We start from the raw sequence: 22,250 nt of genomic DNA on the forward strand, positions 1-22,250 counted from the left end.
CCAGCAGGCTTCCATGGCAGATGAGTTAGCCAGGCACAGAAAGCTTCACTAGAAAAAGTGCTTGCAGTCCAGAGAGAACCTAGACAGCTAGCAAACTGTAGCAAAGTCAGGGAAAAATATCCATATACAAACTGACAAATAAATCAATCACCACTAGGAATTGTGCAATTCTCAAAGAATTTAGTAATGTAATGAGTCCATTTAGGTGAATCTGTATTTATTGCAGAACCAGGGCTACTTTCAGAACAGGAGATAACTCACCATGCCAAGTACTTCCATGAAAACTGCTTGTATTCTTGACCTGACCTAAGAGCTCAGTCAGGTGAAGAGATTCACCCCCCAGGGAACCAGAGCCTGAACGCCACAGCAGATCCCTAGAAGAAACCAACTAAGAAGCCTTGTTGAAGTGTGGTTATAAAATACACCCACTGGGAGACTGCAGTAAGAAGCTGAGATGAGCAGCACCATGGGGTGTTGCCAGGCTGCATGATGTCTCCAGGCAGAGCTGTCTCACACAGGGACTCAGGAATTGGCTTTTGCTGGTGCAGTTGGGAAAGTCTTCAGTTTGTGTGCCTGGTACGCCTACAGTGCCCCAAACACCACTCTGTGCCTGTGTCACTGTGCCTCTGCAGAGGTTCACATTGCCACAGACACTGCAAAGGAAACAGTCTTACAGGTACCTTCTTTCTTTTTCTCCTTCAAAACTGTCAATCAGGCCAGAATGTGACCTTTTTAAAATCTCCAGTTGAAATGGAGGTATATTTCTTCAACCATGACCTCTATCCCCTAAAAGACCATTCCATAAGTAGAGTTAATAAAAAAAAAATAACCTTGGCTTTTCAATTAGTACATTTTCAGAAACAGGATGGGAGATCTGTACCTTTACTGTTTTCCTAAAGGGCATTACAGCAGCAGAACTGCAAATAAATCATTCTGTTGCTCTGCACGGCCCACAGCAAATTCTAGTAAATGCTCCTGGGAGTGAGCTGCATTGAATAGTAAAAAATAGCATCGTTGCTTTCTAGTTCTGCATAGGAGAATTTGGTGAACTGTTATGTAAAACTCTGCTCTAAAAGGAAAATGTTACAATGAATCTTTTGGAAGCATGCACAGATTTTGAAAAAGAACATAAATGTGCTTTGGAAAGCATCTCCACAGCTAAAACCTTTTGTACATTAGGTCATTTGAGGGGTTTACACACAAACACTTAATATGGAAGAAAGCCCAGAAATTCCTCAGAATTATAGGTGAATGGCATCAAGAGAACAAAAGGAGCCTTGAAATCCCACCTAGCTGGCTAACTACATTTTCTTTTTCACACAGGCCACTGCAAACTCCAGTTGCCAGAGCCTGTCTTTTATTCTGTCATGGAGCCAGATGACTCTTGTGGAATAAAGGGGGCTTTCATAACTGTGAATTTGGACACAATTGTTATATAGTGCCAAAAGGTTAAAGCAAATTCTCTGGGGAAAGCTTGGTACCTCTTCAGAGCAATCCTCAGGCTTTATTAATGAGGGAGAGAGGCAGGGAAGAATTTTAACCTTGTTCTCTCAGATCCTACATATGTCATAGATTCACATGTGTGTCATTCATGCTGGATCTGGCAAAGGTTCTGAGCATAGACAAGACACGAGGGAGTAAAGGAAGGGTTGGAAAGCATCCAAGGAAAGATTATTTTTGCTATCTTAACAGGTACCACGTAGTGCTAGGTAGAAGCCAGGTACTTAAGAAACTGAGACTGATCTGCATTTTCTGATTGTTCACCTAATCAGGAAACTGCTCTGTGTACCATATAGAAAATAGCAGCTTTATTCCTCCTTTGTAATGTATAGTATATATAAAGCCAGTAGGATATGTTGTCTGGAAGACTTGTTTGAGCTTTCTTTACCCAGTGACAGTTTCGCAAGGTGAGACAACAAAACGAGGCGATTACAAAGCCATATCTCACTGCATAAATCTACTGTCAACCCATTCCAAAGACTCTCTTACTGGAAATGGAATTGGTTGCTATTAAAAGCCACCAAACATCACAGAGAGATTCAGGAATGGAGTAGTATAAAAATAGTTGTTAAGTACAGTGCAGGTTCTTTTTAGGGGACGATATTTGGTTAAAGTACAATAGGGGAATTTTATTAAGAGAATTACACTCCTCAGGTCCTTTGAAGGGCTGAGAGATGTTTGTTTTAGCACATGTTATTTTAAGACAAAAGAGTCTTCCCATTACATTATACGCAGGAAATTTTCTTACAGGTTCCTATTCAAATACTACCAAGAGCAGGATTTTTTCCTCTTCTTTCTATCTAGGACGGAAATAATTTTGCATCCTTTTTCACTGATTTCATTAATCAGAAATGAAGTTACTGAAATCTCCTCAGTTGCTATGATACATCTCCTCCATCTGCTACACATCCTATGCATTATATACTTTATGAACCCATTATAATGGAATGTTCCTCTTCTACAGGCATAGCACCATATGTGGAGGCCTTTGATAGGCTGCTGAATGGAAGTGTTGCTGAGTTTCTCAGGTACAGCAAGATTCTTGAAGGTGATGTGAAGACACATGTAAGTATTGACTCAGATTTTCCTATGATGGTGAAAGTGTACAAGTGTTGGAATCTGTGTGATGAGCCTTGATTTCTGACTAGAGGGGTATCTTAATAACAGAACAAACTCTTAAGTTATTAATGCTTGTAGTAGAGATCGCCTGGCATTACACACTGAGTACAGTTGGTTCGGGAACGGCACAAGGTTGTGTGGATTCATAAGAAGAGATTGCTTGCCTTCTACAGCACCAAAGTTGAACACCATAAAATGCAAAATATATAAATATTCTCAGTCAAAAGCAATTTGAATAGTTTTATTGGCTGCTGAGCTCTTTGCAGGACAGGAGCAATTAAAAACATGTGCCAACAAATCAGTAGCAAACAACAGGTGGGCCCAAGCAATGATATCTTCCTGTGGTTGTTTTTCTAGGCATGTGTATCATCATTCCAATTAAATATAGAGATTTTGTTCTGGTTGTTTGTTTTATTACTCACATCTCTTTCATTTGTAACAATGTAGCAAACTAAAAATGATTCGGCCATTTAAATGACCTTTTGTTAAAAATATAAGTTGCATCAAGGAAGTACTATGGTATCATTTTCATGATGAGAATACTTTCTAACCTTATGATCTTAACCTTGTGATCCAAACTTGTTTGTGTCGTTTTATTTTTTTAAGCTGGTCTTCCCTAAAATGGGTGGTGATGTAATTGACAAGGGATGGACTCATTTTACCAACAGCTTACCAATATAGATTTGGGAAAAAAAAAAAACCAGAAAGCCATCCCACACACAAGAGAGCTGGGGTCAGTGCAAGCTGGATCTGAAGGAGTGTGATGCTTTTGACTTTTCTAGTAGATCCATGCCATCAGGCCTTCCTCTGTGTGTATGGTTCCCAGTTGATTGCTGCTGCTGCTCTACATAACAAACACTGTGGCCAGAAAAACATGCAGTCCTACAAGCTACTGAGATTCATGCTGCAAGGCCAACATAAATATTCCTATTTATGTCTACTTACAGAGAAAGATGACTGGATTATTTTGTCATCTGTGTTTTTTTCCTCTGGTGTTACATGTTCTGGTTTGTAGGACAGAGTTTCTGACCTAGTTAGGCCTAGAAAACAGGAGGGAATAGGAAGACCAGGCAATCCTAGATGATCTTTGTTTTTCTAAGAAATGCTTCACTCCCTTTCTATTTGAAAAAGGACAGACAATTATACTATAAGCTACAATATATGTACTTTGTTCTTCAGAGAAACTAGAGGAAAATAAATAAATGGGGGTCAGAAGGTTGGAGGAAGAATTATGGACCTAACTGAACAGAGGATTGCTCCCTGGAAAGGATTGATTCTAACTTGGTTTTTACATTCATTAGACATCATTATTTTGCAGTTGATTTCTCAACAGTTTAGATCTGAGTGATACAAAAATAGTCTTCCTACCAATACTAAGCAGGGAAAGGGATTGCATTAAACATTCTAAATTGCTAAACCCTTTTTAATATACACTATCTGTAAATGTTTAAATCATTAAATCAGTAAGTGTATTAATTTATGCATTTGTCACTATTTCTTACTCATAATTGAGTCCATATAAAAGATTATTAATTATTTGTCAGCCAAGTCTGTGGACAGTCCCTAGCATATTGTTGATGATAGTGTAATGCAAGCTGTGATATGGAGTATTTGTTAGTGCTGTGAGCTTAGACATTGCATTAGCTTTCTTTACATAAAGGAACCGGTGATTCTGATTGCAGCCTACTAAATATTCTGAAATCTTAGATTCTGCATTTACAACGTGGAGCAGACTGTGGTTGCCTTATGCTCATGCTTATCACTGAAGCAACATCTGTGCTTTACCTTAACAAGTGGAACAACGAGTATTTTTCTTCTGGGTGTCTTATAGACCATGTGTCCTCAGCATTATACTTGCAGCTGCTGTCTCTTTCACATAATGAGCTGAAGGGAAGGTTGTATTTTATTTCAAAAAACACCTGTTGCCTTGAAAAACCTCACATACCTGACGGACCAGAATGGTAATATGAGAGAAAGAGAGACTTCATATTATGCTAAAGAAATGAGGGATTTAACATGATGTGTTTTGTGCTGATGGCTGTAACGGTTGTGTGGTTTGTGTGCCTGGCAAAAGGAAGAATTCAGACACAACTGGTATCTGTTGGGGAGCCTTGTTCCTATTTTTTCAGCATGCTGTACTCTAAAAAGTCTGCTGAAAGAGAACAAAACAAACAAACCACAAAAAAGAACTAATAGCTAGCTTCTGGCTCTCTTAAACACAGCAGCATAGTGGGCTTTACAAAGATTATCTTATCAGAGTCCTGCTTAGGCTCAATCTTGAGAGCAAGATATTTCTCATTCAAATTACAGTACATATAGCGGTGAATCTCTGAGGTCAACTGCACTGAAGCAATAAACCACTTTTGAAAAGACAGGGAGAGTGGTTAGGCTTTTACATACTCTATTTAAAGCAAATTACCCTAAACAGCTAAGATAAGATCTTCTCCCTATTCTGTCACTGTGGAGTAAAGATCTGGTGATTATATGGATATTTATATGAAATGCAAAGTCCCCTACAGGCCCGGGTTTTATGAAACCACTTTCTGCTGTCCATGTCACAACTAGAGCATGTGAAGTCAGTGAAAGTCAGGACTGCTACCAACCAGCTGTCTTTGGCCTGACACACCAGTGTCTTGGAGGCTGTCACCAACCATAACAGGTTGTAACAGCCCTGAAGCTGACTCTCCATACATGCCAACACCAAAAGCTGTCCTTCTGTCAGAATGAGGGAAATTCAAAATCAGTATAAAACAGATTGTGACTCTACAGCATAGGCCATGAATCCAGCACTGCAGAAAATGTGTTAAGGATGGCAAAGAGCTGCTGACATAGTGTACCTTTAGATTGTGTCCCAATGAGGAAGCTGGGTTCAAGCAGGTTTGGTGGGCTCTTCACCTTGGCAAAGCAAAGAAACCAAGACTTTAGAAGGCCAAGAAGCAGGTTTTTGTAATGTGTTTATTATGAATTTCTTCACATTATTTTTGTTTATGTGCTATCTCAAGTGGTGGAATACTTTGGCTTGAATTTGAGTAATGTACCAGATGAGACATCACGATAGGAAGAGAATGTACTGGTTCTACAAGAGAAGGATAGATAACCTCACATTTCCATATTTTAGTATTTTATGTGGTACAGTGCAGAGCATAATTGCAGCCTTCTGTCAAACACATAAGCTAATACTTGCCTTTTAAAAAATGTTTATTTGTAAAAATGTTTTAACCTCCCAACCCCACCAGTTGAAAGAACAGATTGTCTGTGTGATTCATTTATGTTCCCTCTTCTCTCATCCAAGCCTATTTATCTTGGAATGGAAAACTATAAAAATATGGATGCCTTTTCCCTCCTTTCTTCCATCAACTTCCAGCTGCTGAAATGCAGAGCTCAAAACAAAAGCTGAAAGAGCTTGGAGCATTCAGAAATGAAGTGGTAGGTGGCTCAGTTGCTCCTTATTGGAAGAGGGTTTGGATGCAATCCATTATATGTATGACTGGCTGAACAAGGTTAGCACCGAGAATTAATTCACAGCATATTATCCAATCTGCAGGAGTTCTCTGGGTGCATGTACTTGTTTCTTATCATGGTGAGCAGAGAAAGCAATGTGCACCCCACAAATGTCATATGCACAAACCCAGAAAATTTCTTTATCTCTTACATGAAAGCAGTGACATTCTTCTCTTCTTCCCAGTAAAGTCCACGTAAATAGAGAGCTGAAAGCAGGAGATATGTATTATGAGATATATATGCACTTTGCAGAGTGCCACTCTGGTTTGGATTATCAGTGAAGTTAAAAAATCCTACCTTTCTGGTTTTTTTCAAAAGAGTAGTTATGGCACATGAAATAGCTGAATGTTGTCTTTTCATGTGAGAGATGCTGTAGAAGGAGTCAATGATGTTCATAGCCCTGAACTTTGAGCAGGATGTGCTGCTGTCTGTGCTACACCAAAAAAACCCCACTTTTGCACTTATATCTTAGCTTATCTAAATGCAGACTGTCAACCCCATTATTTGACTGATTCCTCATTCACAAGGCAATTTGCTTACAGGGCAACAGAATGCACAAGTGTACTCTCGTGTTCATCTTTTGTGCTCAGAGGCTGTGCGGTTTTAGGCATTGTGTTGAAAGTTGAATTAGAGCTCAGAGAAGAGGATGATGTCAACATGCCCAAAGAGAAGTTTGCTGTCAGGCTGCCTTTGCATTTCTGTGAGAGGTATTTTCTGCTACATGGAATAAACACCAAACCAAGGTGCTAGTGCAGGACTGGGTAAAATGGAATACATAAAGAAAGAATAAAAAGGTAGATATTTTTGACAGCATACAAAGTGCACTCAACTGAGAGAGAGAGTCTTAGAGCGTAGAAAATGGTACTGCTGTCCAGCAAAAGGGAAAATAAAATCATCAGCCTTGGAAATTTGTCAATGTTAAAGTTGATTTTGTAATGCTAATTCAGCTATGTTTCTCACCCTATGTATGTACTACAAGATACTTCACAACATGAGCATTAAAGAATGTTCACTTTAATAGAAGAAAGATGGAAATGCAATATATACAGTCTAGCTGAGAGGCTAATTTAGAGGTTAGTTTAGAAAAAACCTGACATTTCCAGAAGTTTTACAACTTTTGATTGCTCTGTTCTAAAGGACAACTTCCCGTATGGCCCTAGGGATTGAATCTGGCTTTCAAAACAAGCAGGATTTGTTGAGGCAGGTGCAGTGGTGTGCAGACATGCTTGTACCTGTTGGACTGTATGACATCTGGTTGGGAATAAAGATGGCTCCTGAGCAAGAAGGACCTGTCCATTCCAAGTCTAGAAAACCACCTCCTGAAAGAGTGCGTGTTTTTCCAACAATTATAATGGATCAGGCTGTTGGTTTCTTGACACTGACATTGCAGTAAATACCACTTTTTTTCCTTATGATTTAAAAAGGCAAGGAAGAGATAAAAGTCAAACAAGTATTGAAAAATCAATGCCATGATGGCCAGTACTGAGCTTTGAGTTGTGTATTGCTGGCATGAGAAACATGCACCTGTAAATCTGGTGGGGGATAGGGGTGGGAATATATGAGAATATTCCATATGGCATTTAGTCAGAAACATAAGAAATCAGAAATACAAACACTCAAGGTTGTCAAGAGTTATTCATAACCTGTTTTCATGGGGGTTCTTTGAATGTGGACTAGTTCCTGATTTAATCCATAAGCACTGATTTCAAAGTAGTGCAGTTGATCAGGGACCATTACAGACCATTTTTGACCAAGGTCTAAAACTGTTTTCCCCTAAAAAGGATATTATATGTATATGGTTACTCGGTGCAATGGGATTTTCTGATCTCATGAGGATGCTAGAAAAAGATATCAGAATTATTTCAGTGGGTAACTTTATATGCAGTGTGAAAACAAAGAAAAATCCATCATGTTTGCCCAAGAAAATGTTAGATAAGTCACTCTTACGAAAAAAGTCTGATCTTGAAGGTTCTTTAAATGACCAGATGAATTCAGAATAATATTCAGTGTTCACACTAGATATAAGGTCCACATTTTACCAATCAATTTACTTAATGAATGGAACAATTAATCAAGGCATGCATTGCATTTCTGGCCATTTGAAGTCAACGTCAGAACTGATCATATGCTTTAGCTCATGCTAATTTTGCTATCCCTATACAATTTTTCATTGAAGCCCTTTAAGAAAATATTTGAGTCAACTGGCAAGACACCAGTTTTTCTTGGTGGTTTTCCAGGAGAAGCAGTGTACAGACTAGAGGCATAAGAGTTCCACAAGTTGAAAACCACTGTGTCAGCTTAACCAAAAATCATAAGGTGATAAAATTACATGGCTAAAAGAGCGAGCTAAATCACAGATGGCTTTAGAGTGTGAACCACCTACACTCAGAGCCACAAATACAGTGTGAGCGTGTCTCTCCATGAGCCCGTTGCAAAGCCATTGCCTAGGACACTTGCTGGTATAAAGTCAGGAGAAAACTTCTCTGGGAGGATTGAATATATGGAGTTGGCACAGAGCCAGGGTCCATGAGGAAGCCTTGGTAATGACTTTTCTCTCTGTTTCAAAGCAGTCCAGGATCTAGAGAGCATATAGGTGACAGCCATCTCAGGCACTCAGTGTCACAACTGCTGTGAGGTGTGTGGTTCTCACAGCAGTAATTTCTGGTGAACCACTGCCAAGTTACACTTTCGTGATCCATCAGAAAAACAAAGGCAGCCTCCTTGCTATTGTCATCAGCATGAACCTCTTGCGACTGAAAATTCTTTTTACTGGTGCTCATAGTGCTTATATCTCTGGTGAAGATTATGAGTTAGAGTGGTAATATAATTCAAACCCATTTGGTTCAGTCTGAGAAATACACATCCATGAATGGTTTTTTTTTTCCTTTTTTGTTCTGTTTTTATTTTTTTCTGTTTTGGGACACATGCTTGAATGATGTCATGTGTTGCTACAGGCTATGAGTAAGTCTTTTATTAATTTTCAATCTCATTCTTTCTGAAGAGCACGTGTACACTCTTTTCACTCATCTGCCTCCCCATCCCTGACCTGCTTTTATTTTGTTAGTTGGTTGCAACTGTTTTGAGCGTATAGAAATGCTGGGCTTGGAAACTGAGAAGGCTGTTCATTGTCGTCAGCAAAAAATCAAACAATGAGCTCAGAATCTGGCTCTTCAGTCAGTTTCTAGTAAAAAGGAGTTCAGTGAATAATGAGAATTAAGCCACAAGGGAAACCAGTGTGCGGTTTGAATGTTGTTTTAAATAAGCTGGGAGTGCTGTCAGGAGTGATGAGGGTATAATGTGGCCACAAATGTGCATTGCCTCTTTTTATCCAGTATGAATTGCTTGATCAATATGGTCACATTTCTGAATGCTGAAGAGTCCATTAGGATAGATTAAACCATGTCACTGTCACTGCTAACTTCTTTTAGTCTACTGACACCCATAAATGGAACTATGTATTTCCACAATTAATCTGCACTGCAAAGCAGTTTAAGTATTGGTGCAGAGTTTCATAAGCTTAATTATGTGTTTTATCCCAGAGACACAGTAAAAAGATTCATTAAGCATCTTTATGTGGAACTTCGAGGCTGAAAGATTTCTTTCTTGTTGCTTTAATACACGTTCTGTTTTTAAAAACACCCTAGTTCAGATCTGCTTTTAAATCACATCCTTGCCTTTCAGAGAGGCTGAGGCTCCCTCTCCAAGTACATGTAGGGTTTTGTTATTTAGCACCTCTGAAAAGGAAAATCTGGTTCAGGTGGGAATAAATACTAAAATATTATTATAGATGTCTGAGCTTTGAACTGACTTCCATGTTAGCAAATTTTGGTTGGGCGCCTGGGATTCTTTCAAGGCGATGAAAATGGAAGTGAATTTACAAGGAGACAAGTTCTGGCACTTCCAGCCTTTGAGTTGCTTTCAGAGAGCTCAGAGGGACTACTTGCAGAGTGAGGTGGCAATGTCACCAGTTGTCTTGAAGTGCATGAGAGGCAGAACATACAAAAAAGTCTTATCTATATAAGAACTTATTTGTCCAAGCTTACTCTCTAAAGGTAGTACAATTTCTTAGAAATCAGTAGGTCTTCAGTCTTTATCAGGCAACTTGTCAGACAAAGTCAGGAAATCAGTTCTTCACAAGGGTGCTCAGTGATAACTGCTAGAAGAATATTTCTGAAGTAAAACCTCAAGAAGTGCCGTAACCTTTTTAATTTACGAGAGAAGCATCTGCACTTCCTAGAACTTATATTTGTTAAATCAGGGACACATCTAAGGCCTGTGAAATCTTAAAGTCTTCTCTGAAATTCCTTTAATATGGATTTGGACCTTGACAGAGAAGGGCTTCTGACAGAAGAGCTGGTGATAGAGAGTGGGGGCGCTCAGCAGCAGCCTCAGGGACAAAGCAGCCCAGCAGAGAAATAACCAGAGTGCCTGCAACCAGCACAGCAAAAGCGTGTTTGTGCACATCACAATGAGACCTGCAGGCCCCGAGATCTCTGTGGTTCTCCGATGTGCTGGCTTACAACATGTGCTCCATGGAGGAAATGTAGGTTTGCTTTTCCTCAGGGAAATGAGGTCTTTCCACAAATAGTTCCTCAATGCTAGCAACCAGGTCCTCCAAAGAACTCTGAGCTCAGATGTTCATGGGAAAGAAAAAAGACACCTGAATTTTAAAAACTGTTGATCTTGGTAATAACAAAGTTTAGACTTCATTACTTCAGTGCATTGTATGCAGTTTCTGTTTATTTAAAGAAGTAATGCACTTTTTCAGAGATGCATAATGTAGCTCCAGGTAACAGGAGAAACTAGAGGCTTCAAAGAGCTGTGAAGCGTTAATGTACCCCACTTCCTGTTCTTCAGTCAGATCATGAACTAAGCTGGTTTCCCTTGCCATCACTGTCAGAGAAACCTGCTTGGTTTTTTTGTACACTAGGCAGGATGAAGAGCTGTAAGACCTCTCAGGAAGACTGTGGCCAACTTCCTCCCTGTGCAGCGTTCTGTCCACTCTCCCTAATACAGATTACCAAAAAAAAGAAAAAACATTCTGCCATGGCATAATCTTTGACATGTGATACAAAGAATATTCATGTAATATTTTTACTTAAATGTATTCCCCCTGGAAAAGCCTTTCATCTCAGGAGTCCTGGGTTATTTAACAAAATGGAGGCAGGTCAAATCCTGCTTATCACTGATTGCTCTTACTCATACTCTAATGCTCATAAAATACAGTATTGACAGTCTTTGGTTATTAGAAGCTCCAGCCAACAATGGTGGCCTGATATTTTAGTGATGAAGAGAAGCCATTTTTTCATATGGTGGTTTTATGCTTGTTTTTAAAATGTTTGGCTCTTTTTATCTGTTGTTTGTTTCTATGGTGATCGCTAATGACATATTACAAAGGCAGAAAATGACAGCACAAATCCTGCACAGCTGACAAACAATTTTGTGGCCGAGTCTGGTCTATAGAGAAACACCAGGGACTAGGTGCTTACATCTAGATCAGGCGCTGCAATATGACAATAGCACCCTTTGCTTCTACTGATGTGGAGGCCTCTAAACATGGATCCATGGCTGTGTGCTGTGCAATGAGGTGGCAGGAAATCTCCATCAGGTGACTCGGCCCTTGGCAGAAGTCTGCGATGGAAATGGCAAACTTGAATTCTTGAACATTTTCAAAACTGCTCAGAAAAGAAAGGTGGTGGAAAACCACCAACACTTTAGTCTGTAAATAGACCACATCTTGAGTAATTAGTGGACTTCTTATTTTTGTACACAATTCTCAGTATTTTTCTGTAGGGGGATAGAATATAAGAAAATAAAGATAGTGTAGAAAGTTATCTTACCCCTAAGGAGTTGCAGCTGGGCCAATTATCAAAGATTAGGAACAGGCCTGACTTTACCAGGCCACAGCTGTAACCCATGGGAAGAAGAGCGCTATAAAAGAGTGGGATGGCTGGTTGGGAAGGGAGCTGGAGTCAGTGGCTACTTTGTGAAGAAGAAAGAGTCAGTGCTCTGAGGAGCTGCCCACGAGAAACACCAAGAAGGTATGAAACTTTTGTGATAGGAGACAACAGCGTGGAACCCCTGCAATAACATGACAATGGTTTTCTGTGCTGAATTTTCTGGAACCCCTGACTATCAGTATGTTACATCTGTTCTTGGAACTTCTGTGTAAAAGTTGAAATGAACAGAGGTCAAGAGACTCATATCCTTTTGGCCATTGTCAAAGAGATTAATGAAGAATTTGTGAATCTGGAAGAAAAAAGCAGTCTGAGCTTTAGGAGAGCATTAGCTAGTCAATAGCTTTGGTCTGGCCTTGCTCTTCCTCTCTTACGGGTGGTGAAGTTTATTTGAGACATTTTTGGAGAATATGATCTCCTATTGCTTCACTTGGCAAAAATAAATAGCTGCAATGGCCCTAAAGCAAAACATTTATATCCATTTTAAGCAGTGACAGATGAACAAAATAATTGACTATTTCTGCTACTAATATTAATAATTAATTAATTAACAAAGCTGACATCTCAATGGTATTCATTATGTTTTAAACTTAACAGTCCCTTGAAATCAATCAGAAAAGCATGTCATTCAAAACTGAGAGAGTTTAGAGGAAATTCTGGAACATTGTGGCAAACTTTATTGGTGCAAGTGGTGCAGAGCATTTATATTCTTTACTCAAGGCAATTAATGTAAAAACAACTGTTGTGTTTTTAAATATCCCTTTTTTCTAATTCATCTGTACAGTTCGTGTTTCAGATGGAGAAATAAAATGACAGCAGCAATTTACCCCAAATGATTCTATCCATTTTACATCATTAATTAGCACTGAGAGATCTTAAAGAATGGTATGGTTTGAACTCCACCAGAAGTAAAAGCGGTTTAAGTCACAGTGAAGGTTACTAAAAGTTAATGAACAGAGATATGGCTGCTACTCTGAAACAAGTAATACTGTGCATTGTTCCATGACACAGTGTTTAATACACTGGCAGATATCAACATCCAAAGAGACCAGCACCCAATTGACAGCACTGATTGATACTGTACAGGCAGTAGCACTGCTGAGAAATTTCAGCTAAAATTCCCTAATATAGACATAGCCATAAAGGCTGAAAAACACCAGAAAACCTCAGTACAGGGCACAGCTAATTGGTGGTAGTCAATGTATCTGTCTGAAAGTAGAAGATATCTCAGGTGGTGTCTGGTATTGTGAATACCAATGGCAAATCTCACACTGACTTTGATTTTTATTTGAATTTCAACCCTGTTTTCTGCATGGACCAGTGAGAGAAAGGTGACAGATTTTTCTTTTTTACTTTTTGTTTTCCAGAGTAAAAAGTGCTTTGTTTGTAGAACTGTGACTCTTTAAGGATTGGGCTAGTTTTTAAAAATCTCTATCAGCCAATTAGCTGTTCAAAATAAATACTGTCTATTTCGCTAGCCTGGGTGGTTTCTATAGCAGCCCCATCTTAACTTAAACTCCATTCTTTTTCCATTTCTTTCCTCTCCCTTCAAGCCAGCAGCCACTTTACCACTTCACTTTGAAGAGGCTTTTGAAAGCAAAATAGAAAAGACAAACTGGTAGTCCTCTGGTAGTGCTGCTCCTCTTAGAGAAAGGCTGGGGGCAAAGAAGCTACATCTGTAGTTTTCATTTGCGGAAATGAAAACTACAGGCAGTCACTGTGTCCTTTGCTAGATGCAAAGGACCCATAATTATTTCTGCAGAAGCTATATTTTGAATTAAGGACCACTAATCCCCATTTTTCCCTTGTGTCCTCTTTGCTATCTAGAACTGTATTTTGATTTGCTAATTAGCTCTGTTAAAGTTAGCACGGCTATTATTCTCCAACAATAGAAATCCAGTGGATTCTGATATTTACACTGTGCTTTTAAATGCTATGATTTTGAGGAAATACAGTATTAAATACAATAGCATCTGACAAATTCAATATTATAAGGTCAGTAGGGTAATTTTCTTGACTAAAATTTCATAAGGAAATCTTATGTTTGTTTCTCTTATTTCTATTTAGTTTTGGGTTTTTTTCAACTAGTGAATTTAAATGTAACTTGATCAGAGTGCATGTGCCTGCTTGTTCTTGTAGCTTGCTTGGCACATAAATAATATTTCTTTATTGGTACTTGGATACCAGAGTGAAGGTCAACTTAGATTGAACAGAACATTTAAAATGAGAAAAAGGCAGATCATGAACCTACATGTGCTCTGGAGAGCTGAACCTCAGCAAAACAAACTGGAAATTTAAGCTTCAGGTCCAGTGCATCTCTGTCTACTCAGTCTGAAACAGTGCAAGTTTGAGTGGAATTTGTACTCATGCTCCTTCAAACAGGTCAGCAGTGTTGTCGTCATTAGACATCTCTCATACAGCCTCTGGCAATTTTTCAAGCAGTGGCTTCTGACAAATATCAGAGTTTGGCATTATGTTATGACAGAGAAGGTTAAACCAGTTGCTATTTAAAAGATTATTTCTAAATACGTATGATTCTTCCATTAACCTCTGCAGGCTTAACTGAGAAGAGACCTGTGCTGTTACTGTAGTGGCAACAGAGAGATCACTCACTGTGGTCAGCCACAGGTTTCCACAGCATGGAACTGGGCTGTCATGGCACACATGTCCAACTTCAGCTCTTCCAGCCACATCAGTCCCCTGAGTTGGCTGTCAAACACACCTGAGGTGAAGGATTAAGATGCATTATTCCACTCTCTACCAGTGGGGAAATTGGGGTGGTGCATGGAACACCACATGGTCCTGGAGTTCAGGTCCTAAGTCACAGCTGTCTCCTCCAGCCTCTAGAACAAATTGCTAAAAGCAGAGTAGGAAATGCTGTGAGGAATGTGCTTCCTTCAAAATATTCACCTCATCTGAGGAATCTGTCTGATGATTGATGTGTCTGTATGTAATCCCAGGAATGCCAAAAGGATTACCCTAAGTTATCAGGTGTCACTTTTCTGTTGCTCCAGAACATGTCCATTTTTGTCTGCAGATAGATGTGTGCAAGTTGGTGGTGTACTCTATTCTGACAAATTTAATCATGATTCCTATACTAATTTTGGCATTTAAGCCTCATTACTAGAATTTAATGTAACTGAAAGAGTTTCAACTGATTTCTCCTGTAGCAGTCTTTTGTCTGAGCCACACAAGCTGTTGAGAAAGATGCCCTCTGTTGTGTTTTCACTCATTAGTCTTTGCTGGTTTTGAGGGGGGAGGTCTCATGAAAGAGTCACCTCCCTCCAAAATTGTAGCGCTGCCTGCTTAGTTACACAGCCTGGCTGCTAAGCACAAAGAGGTAGCAGTGAAGTGTCACATTTGAAAGACCACAAGAAAGAAGTGGAATGGTGATAGACTGAACTAATGCATTCTTAATGAGAAGAAACTCTTCTGTTACTTTGAAGGGAATGCAGGGAAAGAAATACAGCATGCTCAGAAGCAGTAAAAGTCTGAAAGCTGTTTTTAATGCTGTTGCAGAAAGAAGGAAGTCACTGTGGCAGAATTCTTATAAAATTCTACTTGTAAAATGCAAATACTGTGTTAGCATGATCGTTTTATTAAGATGTACATTCAGAGGTGGGAGATCTGGCTGCTCTGATCCCTACGCAGTTAAAAGTTTTGGGAGTGGATAAATTTTGGGCACATAGCACAAGCCTTGCAATCAATATATAGTCTACTGACAACTGAATGTTTCAAACATTTTGTAATAAATTTTGAATAATAAAAAAAAATGCAAGAAGCCACCATTTAAATGTAGCATTCTTTTGAAGTAACTCAAACGAGTGTTACCTATGGTTTTTGTGCTTGTGTGCACTCAATTGCACAAGATTTCTTAAAGACAATGTTCCCAGACATTTTGAGAAAGTGGCCTTGGCCACACTCTGCACCAGAGGAGAAATAATAGAGTTCTGGAGGAGAAGTGAATCCTGGTTCCACATCCAACAATAGTTTTCACACACATGTGAGGCATAGGCAAGGAATGTCAGTCTTTTAGGAACATCAGTGTGTATCATCCAATGGTCTGTCTCCAGCTCTAACCAAATTCCAGTGCTTGATCAAAAAGAAATGAACAATGAGACAAGAAATCAGTTGTTAGTTTGTAGTCAGAGTGGAGGAAAAAATCCTCTTCAGCCTCCATAGTGATCACTGGGATCCCAAAAGTGTGCATTTAATGCAGTGCAGACAAAGTGCCAGAAAGACACATTTTTCAAACCTCATTGATGTTACAGCTCAGTATGTGTTCAAGAACTCAGTAAGCAATCTTAACTTTCTATATCTAAGGACTGTTTTCTCATGTTTATGATCTGTTTGATCAGCATTTAAAGCTCTGTCTTAAAATAATGCTGCCTCTTTGGAGGAACTGGAAAGATCCCTTCTGAACTTTTTGCATTGTTGGAAATCTTATAAATTTGAGACCATATTTACTCATGGCCCAGTTTTCAGACCTGTGATTATGTGCTGACACTACCATCTTCTTAATTCTCTAGTTGCATTGTCTATGAGAAAGAAATGTCATATTCCTCAGCCACTTTCTTGCTAAGAAAAATAAGTGAAACTTACATTTTCTTTGTGTGACAGTCATTGTTTTAAAAATCCAAGTAGCTTGTTTCAGCATTAACTCTGATTTAAGCTCACCTCCTTTTAACACAGGTGACTGTTAATTCTGTGCACATAATTTCAGAGGAGATTCTCTCTAATGACACTTCTGTAGATCTGCTAGCAATACTTTGCCATATCCTCTGTAGAACTGCGTATGTTCTTTTCACAAAGCCACCTTCCTGGCATTTATACTTGTATTTTCCAGTTTTCAGCATTTCCATTTAATCAGTTCCATATTTACACTGAGAACTATGCATTGTTTTAAAAAAGTACCAGGGAGGATTGCTAATTTTTTTCCAATTCATATTATCTGTACCAACAAAATTGTCTTATTCTTCTTAAGTGATGAGTGAGTCCTTCTTGACTGTGTTAAAACCTCCTGAACTTGGGTTGCCCAAGAATTTTATGAGTGCACACCTAATTCTTGCTCTTATGACACTAGAAACATGATTGCTCCTAAAATTAATCCTTGAGGAGAACAACTAGCAACTTTCCTCCTCTCAAGTAACACCATCTGTAATATACCTTATTATTGCCTCTGCTTATCAAGCTTCTTATCCAACTGAAAAATTTTAATACTAATTTGTGTCAGTTCCACTCAAAGTATGCGTTTCCCATGAGGACCCACAATAAGCATTTTATATGATACCCAGAAATACTAGATCTGGCACATTATCTTTGTGTAAAAAGTAAAGTAATGATTTCAACCATAGGTAATCCCATTGTAGTTTCTCCTGCTTTTCATATCCATGTGTTTTAATCATTTGTTTCAAATCTGGTTTAAATGTTCGTGGTGCTGAAGTCAAGCTAACAGTCATGATATCACTTGACTTAACTTCCCTCCCTCTTCTTGGGCATCTTTGCCATTATTGTGTATTTCTGACATGTAATACTAGCTCCAAATAATATATATTTAAAATATTTTCTGCTTGTGCTTCCATCTGCCAGTGTCTTCAGTAGTCTGGAAAAAAGATAATGTGGACCCAATGATTCTGTCACTGAACTGTGGATATTTGACTTCCCTTTCAAATAATGTAATTCCCATTGATTTGCCATCATTCTCCTTAGCTACCCTTTCAATATCTTTATGGACATTGACTTCCTTGAAACTGAGGAAGAGCATGTTATTCAGCAGCAGATAATCTATACATCAAAAACAATGTAGACATACCAAACTTGCCCTTCTGAGCAGTGTCAGGGCTTCACTTCATTGCTTTGTTTCTTTATTGTTCCAGTAGCTAAAAAAATACATCTTTGTTTTACTTTCCCATGCAAGGTACAGTTCAAAAAAGCCTTTATCCATCACTCCTTTGCTGTATGCGTTACAGTGCTTGAAAAGAAGTTCTGCTTGATAATCCAGGCCTCCTCTCACTCTGTGAGGATTTTGTACCTATTGTTACTATATTGCTTTCATTATTTGTTGATGTAGAGACTCTAACCCTTTCCTACAATTTCTCTCTCCTGCCCAGTGCACACAGGTTATTTCCATTCTTAGTGTAAATCCATCCTTTTCCTTCATTCAAGTAATTAAGTTCCTCAGACCAATCATCTTCTTTCATTGATTTTTCTATTTTCTAAAAGTTTGCCTTATACTAAGCCTTAGTTACAGATTTATTTTTATCCATCTTGCAATCTAAGCAGCACTGAATTCATTCATAATCACTTCCTCCTCAGGAATATCAGGTTTTTCTCAGCTGTTTTACAAGGTTCTCCTCACACACACAAACCCCCCCTAATCTTAAAATAACTCACACCTTGTTGTTTTATGAATTTCTGTACCAAAAAGAAGTCATCTGAAATGTCTAAGAATATCTAAACCTTGCTATTATTGATTATATTTATGTCTCTGGAAAATTTAGGCTTCCCTTATTATTTATTCCTTTATCTATTTATAGAGATGATTATACCCTTCCAAATCTCAGCATGTCAGACCATATTATCCCTTTCTCCCCAAATACTGTCCAAGCTGGGTCTCTTTTACCATCTTCCTTGCAGTGACTTTCATCCTAACAGATTATGTTTTATTCATGCCATCACATTTTAAGATGAATAAACACAATTTAGCTGTTTTACTTTGCTACAACATCAAATTTCCTGACTTTCATGTATTTTAAGTTGCATCCACATGGGTCTGTATATATAATTACCTTGTTTTCTTTTTAGATTGAAAAAACCCCAAGGAAAAATGGCATGCACTTCCCCACCCTTTCACAAAGTGATTATAAATGTACCTATTCATATTAGGTTAACTTAACAGCATTTGGTTTGGCTTGGTTTGTATTTAGCAATATATACTAGTTATGAATAATTCTTTTCTATAACAGTAATGCTTTTTTCTAGTCGCTACTCATCCACCTGGATGAGGTAGAGGTGATACTGGAATACTCATTCAAATCAGTGTATATCAATAAGAATGTACAGAAAATGTATAGGGTTCAAATAAACGAAAAAGACCAGAAATTTGAACATTAGTAAACAGCCATGAGTGTAGATGTTTATCACCCAGCCAGACTGGTGACACAAAAGCATACTGTCAGGTGCAGCTCTAACCCAAATGCTAAAGTTCTGTGAGTGGACAAGTGCCCAAAAACCTTCAGCCACCATCTCTCATGGCCATCAGTTGTGCCCACAGATCATGGGCAAGGAATGAATTACAGCATACTCACTCAGCAAATGTGCCAAGCTCAACTCATCCTGAACATCACCACAGCCTAAGCTGCAGTTCAACACAAAGCTTGCAGATTGCTGTTCCCAGTGGTAATAAGTTCTTGCTATGCACTTGGGTATAAGCATCACCATTAAAATGCCTAGACATACTCTGAAGTGATAAAATTAAGTCCTCTGTGACTAAAAGTAGGAATTATAACTAAAAGGTTATAACTGCTTATCAATTAATTTTATTTCCTGTCTGAAGAAGGTAGGGAATTTAACCTTAGGTGTAAAAAAAAGAAAATTATAGCTAAGCTAGTACTTTAATACATTTCTTCCAGTCAGTTTTGCTGTGATTTAGATGAAAAGCAGCAAGGAAGATTTGAGCTGTCACACTTGACTTTCAGCTGCCACAAAGAGGCACTGGAGGTTACAGGCTAAGGTTTAATTTATATTCCTCCTTTTGTTACAGGCAGAGATGGTACGTGCTGCTTTCCAAGCACAGAGATCTTTCTTGCTGTTAGCATCTCAATGTCAAGAGCCTCAAGAGGTAAGGAAAGTGACCTGGAGCTTCAAGAGGCAGTGTATAAAAAAGTCTGTGTTGCCGGATGTTATTGATCCTGCATGTGCTTTGTTTGTTCCTTTATTTATACAGTGCACTTGAGGGCTTGCTTTCACTTTCATAAGCATGGTGTGCTGTAATAATCAGAAAGCCATGGTCTGGGGTTAAGAACCTTTTCTGTGATGAACCTGTGAATATAAGATCATTGAAGAAAGCAAAGGAGTGTCCACTTTACATTTGTAAGTGGGATCAGGCTTTCACTGGAAGCTGGAAATGGCTATTTGCCAGTCCCCCAGGGATGCTACGTGGTAGACATTGAAGTCAGAGTATAAGCTAGTGAGAGAAAAACCAATATTAGCCCATACACTCAGTATTCCCCAAACTGAGGTCCAGGTTAGGCCAATTCTGGGGGGAGGGGAAAGCATTTTGTCAAGAAAATGAAAACTAAACTTTTATCAAGTTGATTTATATACTTGTTTCAGTCGCAACTGTTTAAATTCTTCCCTCACTAGAAAGCTCATGGAATCTGTGGAGTTGTTATGAATCTCATTTGTAGTTTTTAGAAGGCTCAGGGCCAATAGCACTTTATCATTCCTAGCAATAGCAATCAGTTAGCTCTTCTGTGGGACCACCCTTGAACCTTCCTCCTTGGAGTATGCAGATAATTGTCTTCCCTTGCACAGTCCCATCATGGCCTTCAGTTCTGCCTTTTTCCACTAGTTCCCTGCTCCAAAGTACATTAAAATCCATTTTTGCAAATCAGAACTCTGCACATGGTATAATTTATTGAAGTTATGCTGTCATTATTGTTCTTAGAGACACAAATTGGAAGTTTTTCTAATCAGTATGTTTTAATGGCAAGGGTGCTTAAGGAAAAGAAAAAAAAAGCCCATAGATATTCAAGGGTAGACTTCAGAGTTCCGAGCAAGAAGGGATCAGTCATTTTTCCAGCTGTCTCTGATCTCAGGGAGTAAAAGTGGGTCATGGCTCACACAGAACAGGCAAAATTCCCATTGGTACAGGCCTCAAGCAGTCATTTATATTGGCTGTGAATACAATTGCACGTAGTGGCCCACAAAATTCTACATGTTCATAGGTAAAATATTCCCCAGTGACCAGTTTCTGATGGCCCATAATGTAATGCAGCGTTCTGGAGTGTTGGGATTGTCCCAGCTCTGGTACAAGAATAAGCTGTGGGACCTGCTTTGGCCTCCTGTGCTGATGTGCTATCAGTAGGATTCTGTCTCCTTTTCCAGTGAGAATGGCAATGGCTTCTGCCTACTCCTACTCTTACAACTTTCTGACCTCATGTCAGAGGTCAAGTTTGAGATTTTTCAACTGTAAAGTTTAGAATTTTTTTTTTTTAACGTCAACAAAACAGTGCTAAAAAACAAACAAGAATGAAAGAGTAGAGGTAAAAAGAGATTCTCTAGCAATCTAGGATGATGGTTAGAGAAGCATTAAGAAAAGCAATTAATAATAAAAATCTTGTTAAAAACATCACCAGAGCTGGCCATCCATATGTCTTAGTTGTACATTATCAGGCTTGCATAGATTTCTGCATCTTGTTGAAGGCAAGAAAGTACACTTTTATCATTTAACTGTCCTTTAGCACAGAGGACGTGCCACATGATATGTGTGTACACATCATTCCAAAGTTAAAATACCAGGAATATTACAGACTACATTTTCTTTTTATCAGTGAGAGCAAACCCAGTCCAGTTACTTACTTTTTAAAAGACTGTTAGCTACACATTTTTATAGACATCAAAACACACACTGTTGTCCATTCTTTTTCTCTTTTTGCATTTTTTATTTTGCACAGATACACTCAATTATGCTATGGACAGATGTGAAAGTAATTGAAGGCTGCCTGTTCTGTGCAAATTGAGAATTTTTTTCCCACTGCAGAGAGTGATGGTTCCAGGCATTAGGTTTTTTATATCTCCATCACAATGAGGAAAAAACTTTCTATTATAAAGTCACATTGGTTAAGCATTTTGAAAAAGCTGGTAATCACCAGCTAACCCAGGAGAAGGAAAGAAATAGGCATCCTGCCCCTGCTCCCCCGGGGCCTTACTGCTGTGATGTCATCTCGGCTCTGGTTGTATTTATAGCTTAGAGCCATGGAGTCAGTGTGGAATCCAAACAGGAAAGCTGATCATTAGTGTATCAGAATGCACAGAGTAGAGAAAAGCAAATGAAGATGACAGCATATCTATAAATGCAAGAGAAAAGAGAGTAATTCTGTCATTCAGCTGTCTAGACTGTTTGCTTTATAATGTAAAGCTGTGAATGAGCCAGCGAGTTGCAATTATGGC

General features: G+C 38.7%; 1 protein-coding gene across 2 annotated transcripts in view; it reads left to right on the forward strand.

The window, feature by feature from the left end:
• The window catches only part of CAP2 (cyclase associated actin cytoskeleton regulatory protein 2), a 68,268-nt gene that overhangs the window by 13,113 nt on the left and 32,905 nt on the right, over positions 1–22,250 (forward strand). For both annotated transcript variants that reach the window (XM_063160405.1, XM_063160415.1), the window contains 2 exons: positions 2,465–2,565; positions 19,840–19,917. In XM_063160405.1, coding sequence (XP_063016475.1) covers positions 2,465–2,565; positions 19,840–19,917 — 179 coding nt within the window. The remainder of the gene's footprint in view (positions 1–2,464; positions 2,566–19,839; positions 19,918–22,250) is intronic.

This window comes from Melospiza melodia, chromosome 1, assembly GCF_035770615.1.
Source record: "Melospiza melodia melodia isolate bMelMel2 chromosome 1, bMelMel2.pri, whole genome shotgun sequence".
NCBI lineage: Eukaryota > Metazoa > Chordata > Aves > Passeriformes > Passerellidae > Melospiza > Melospiza melodia.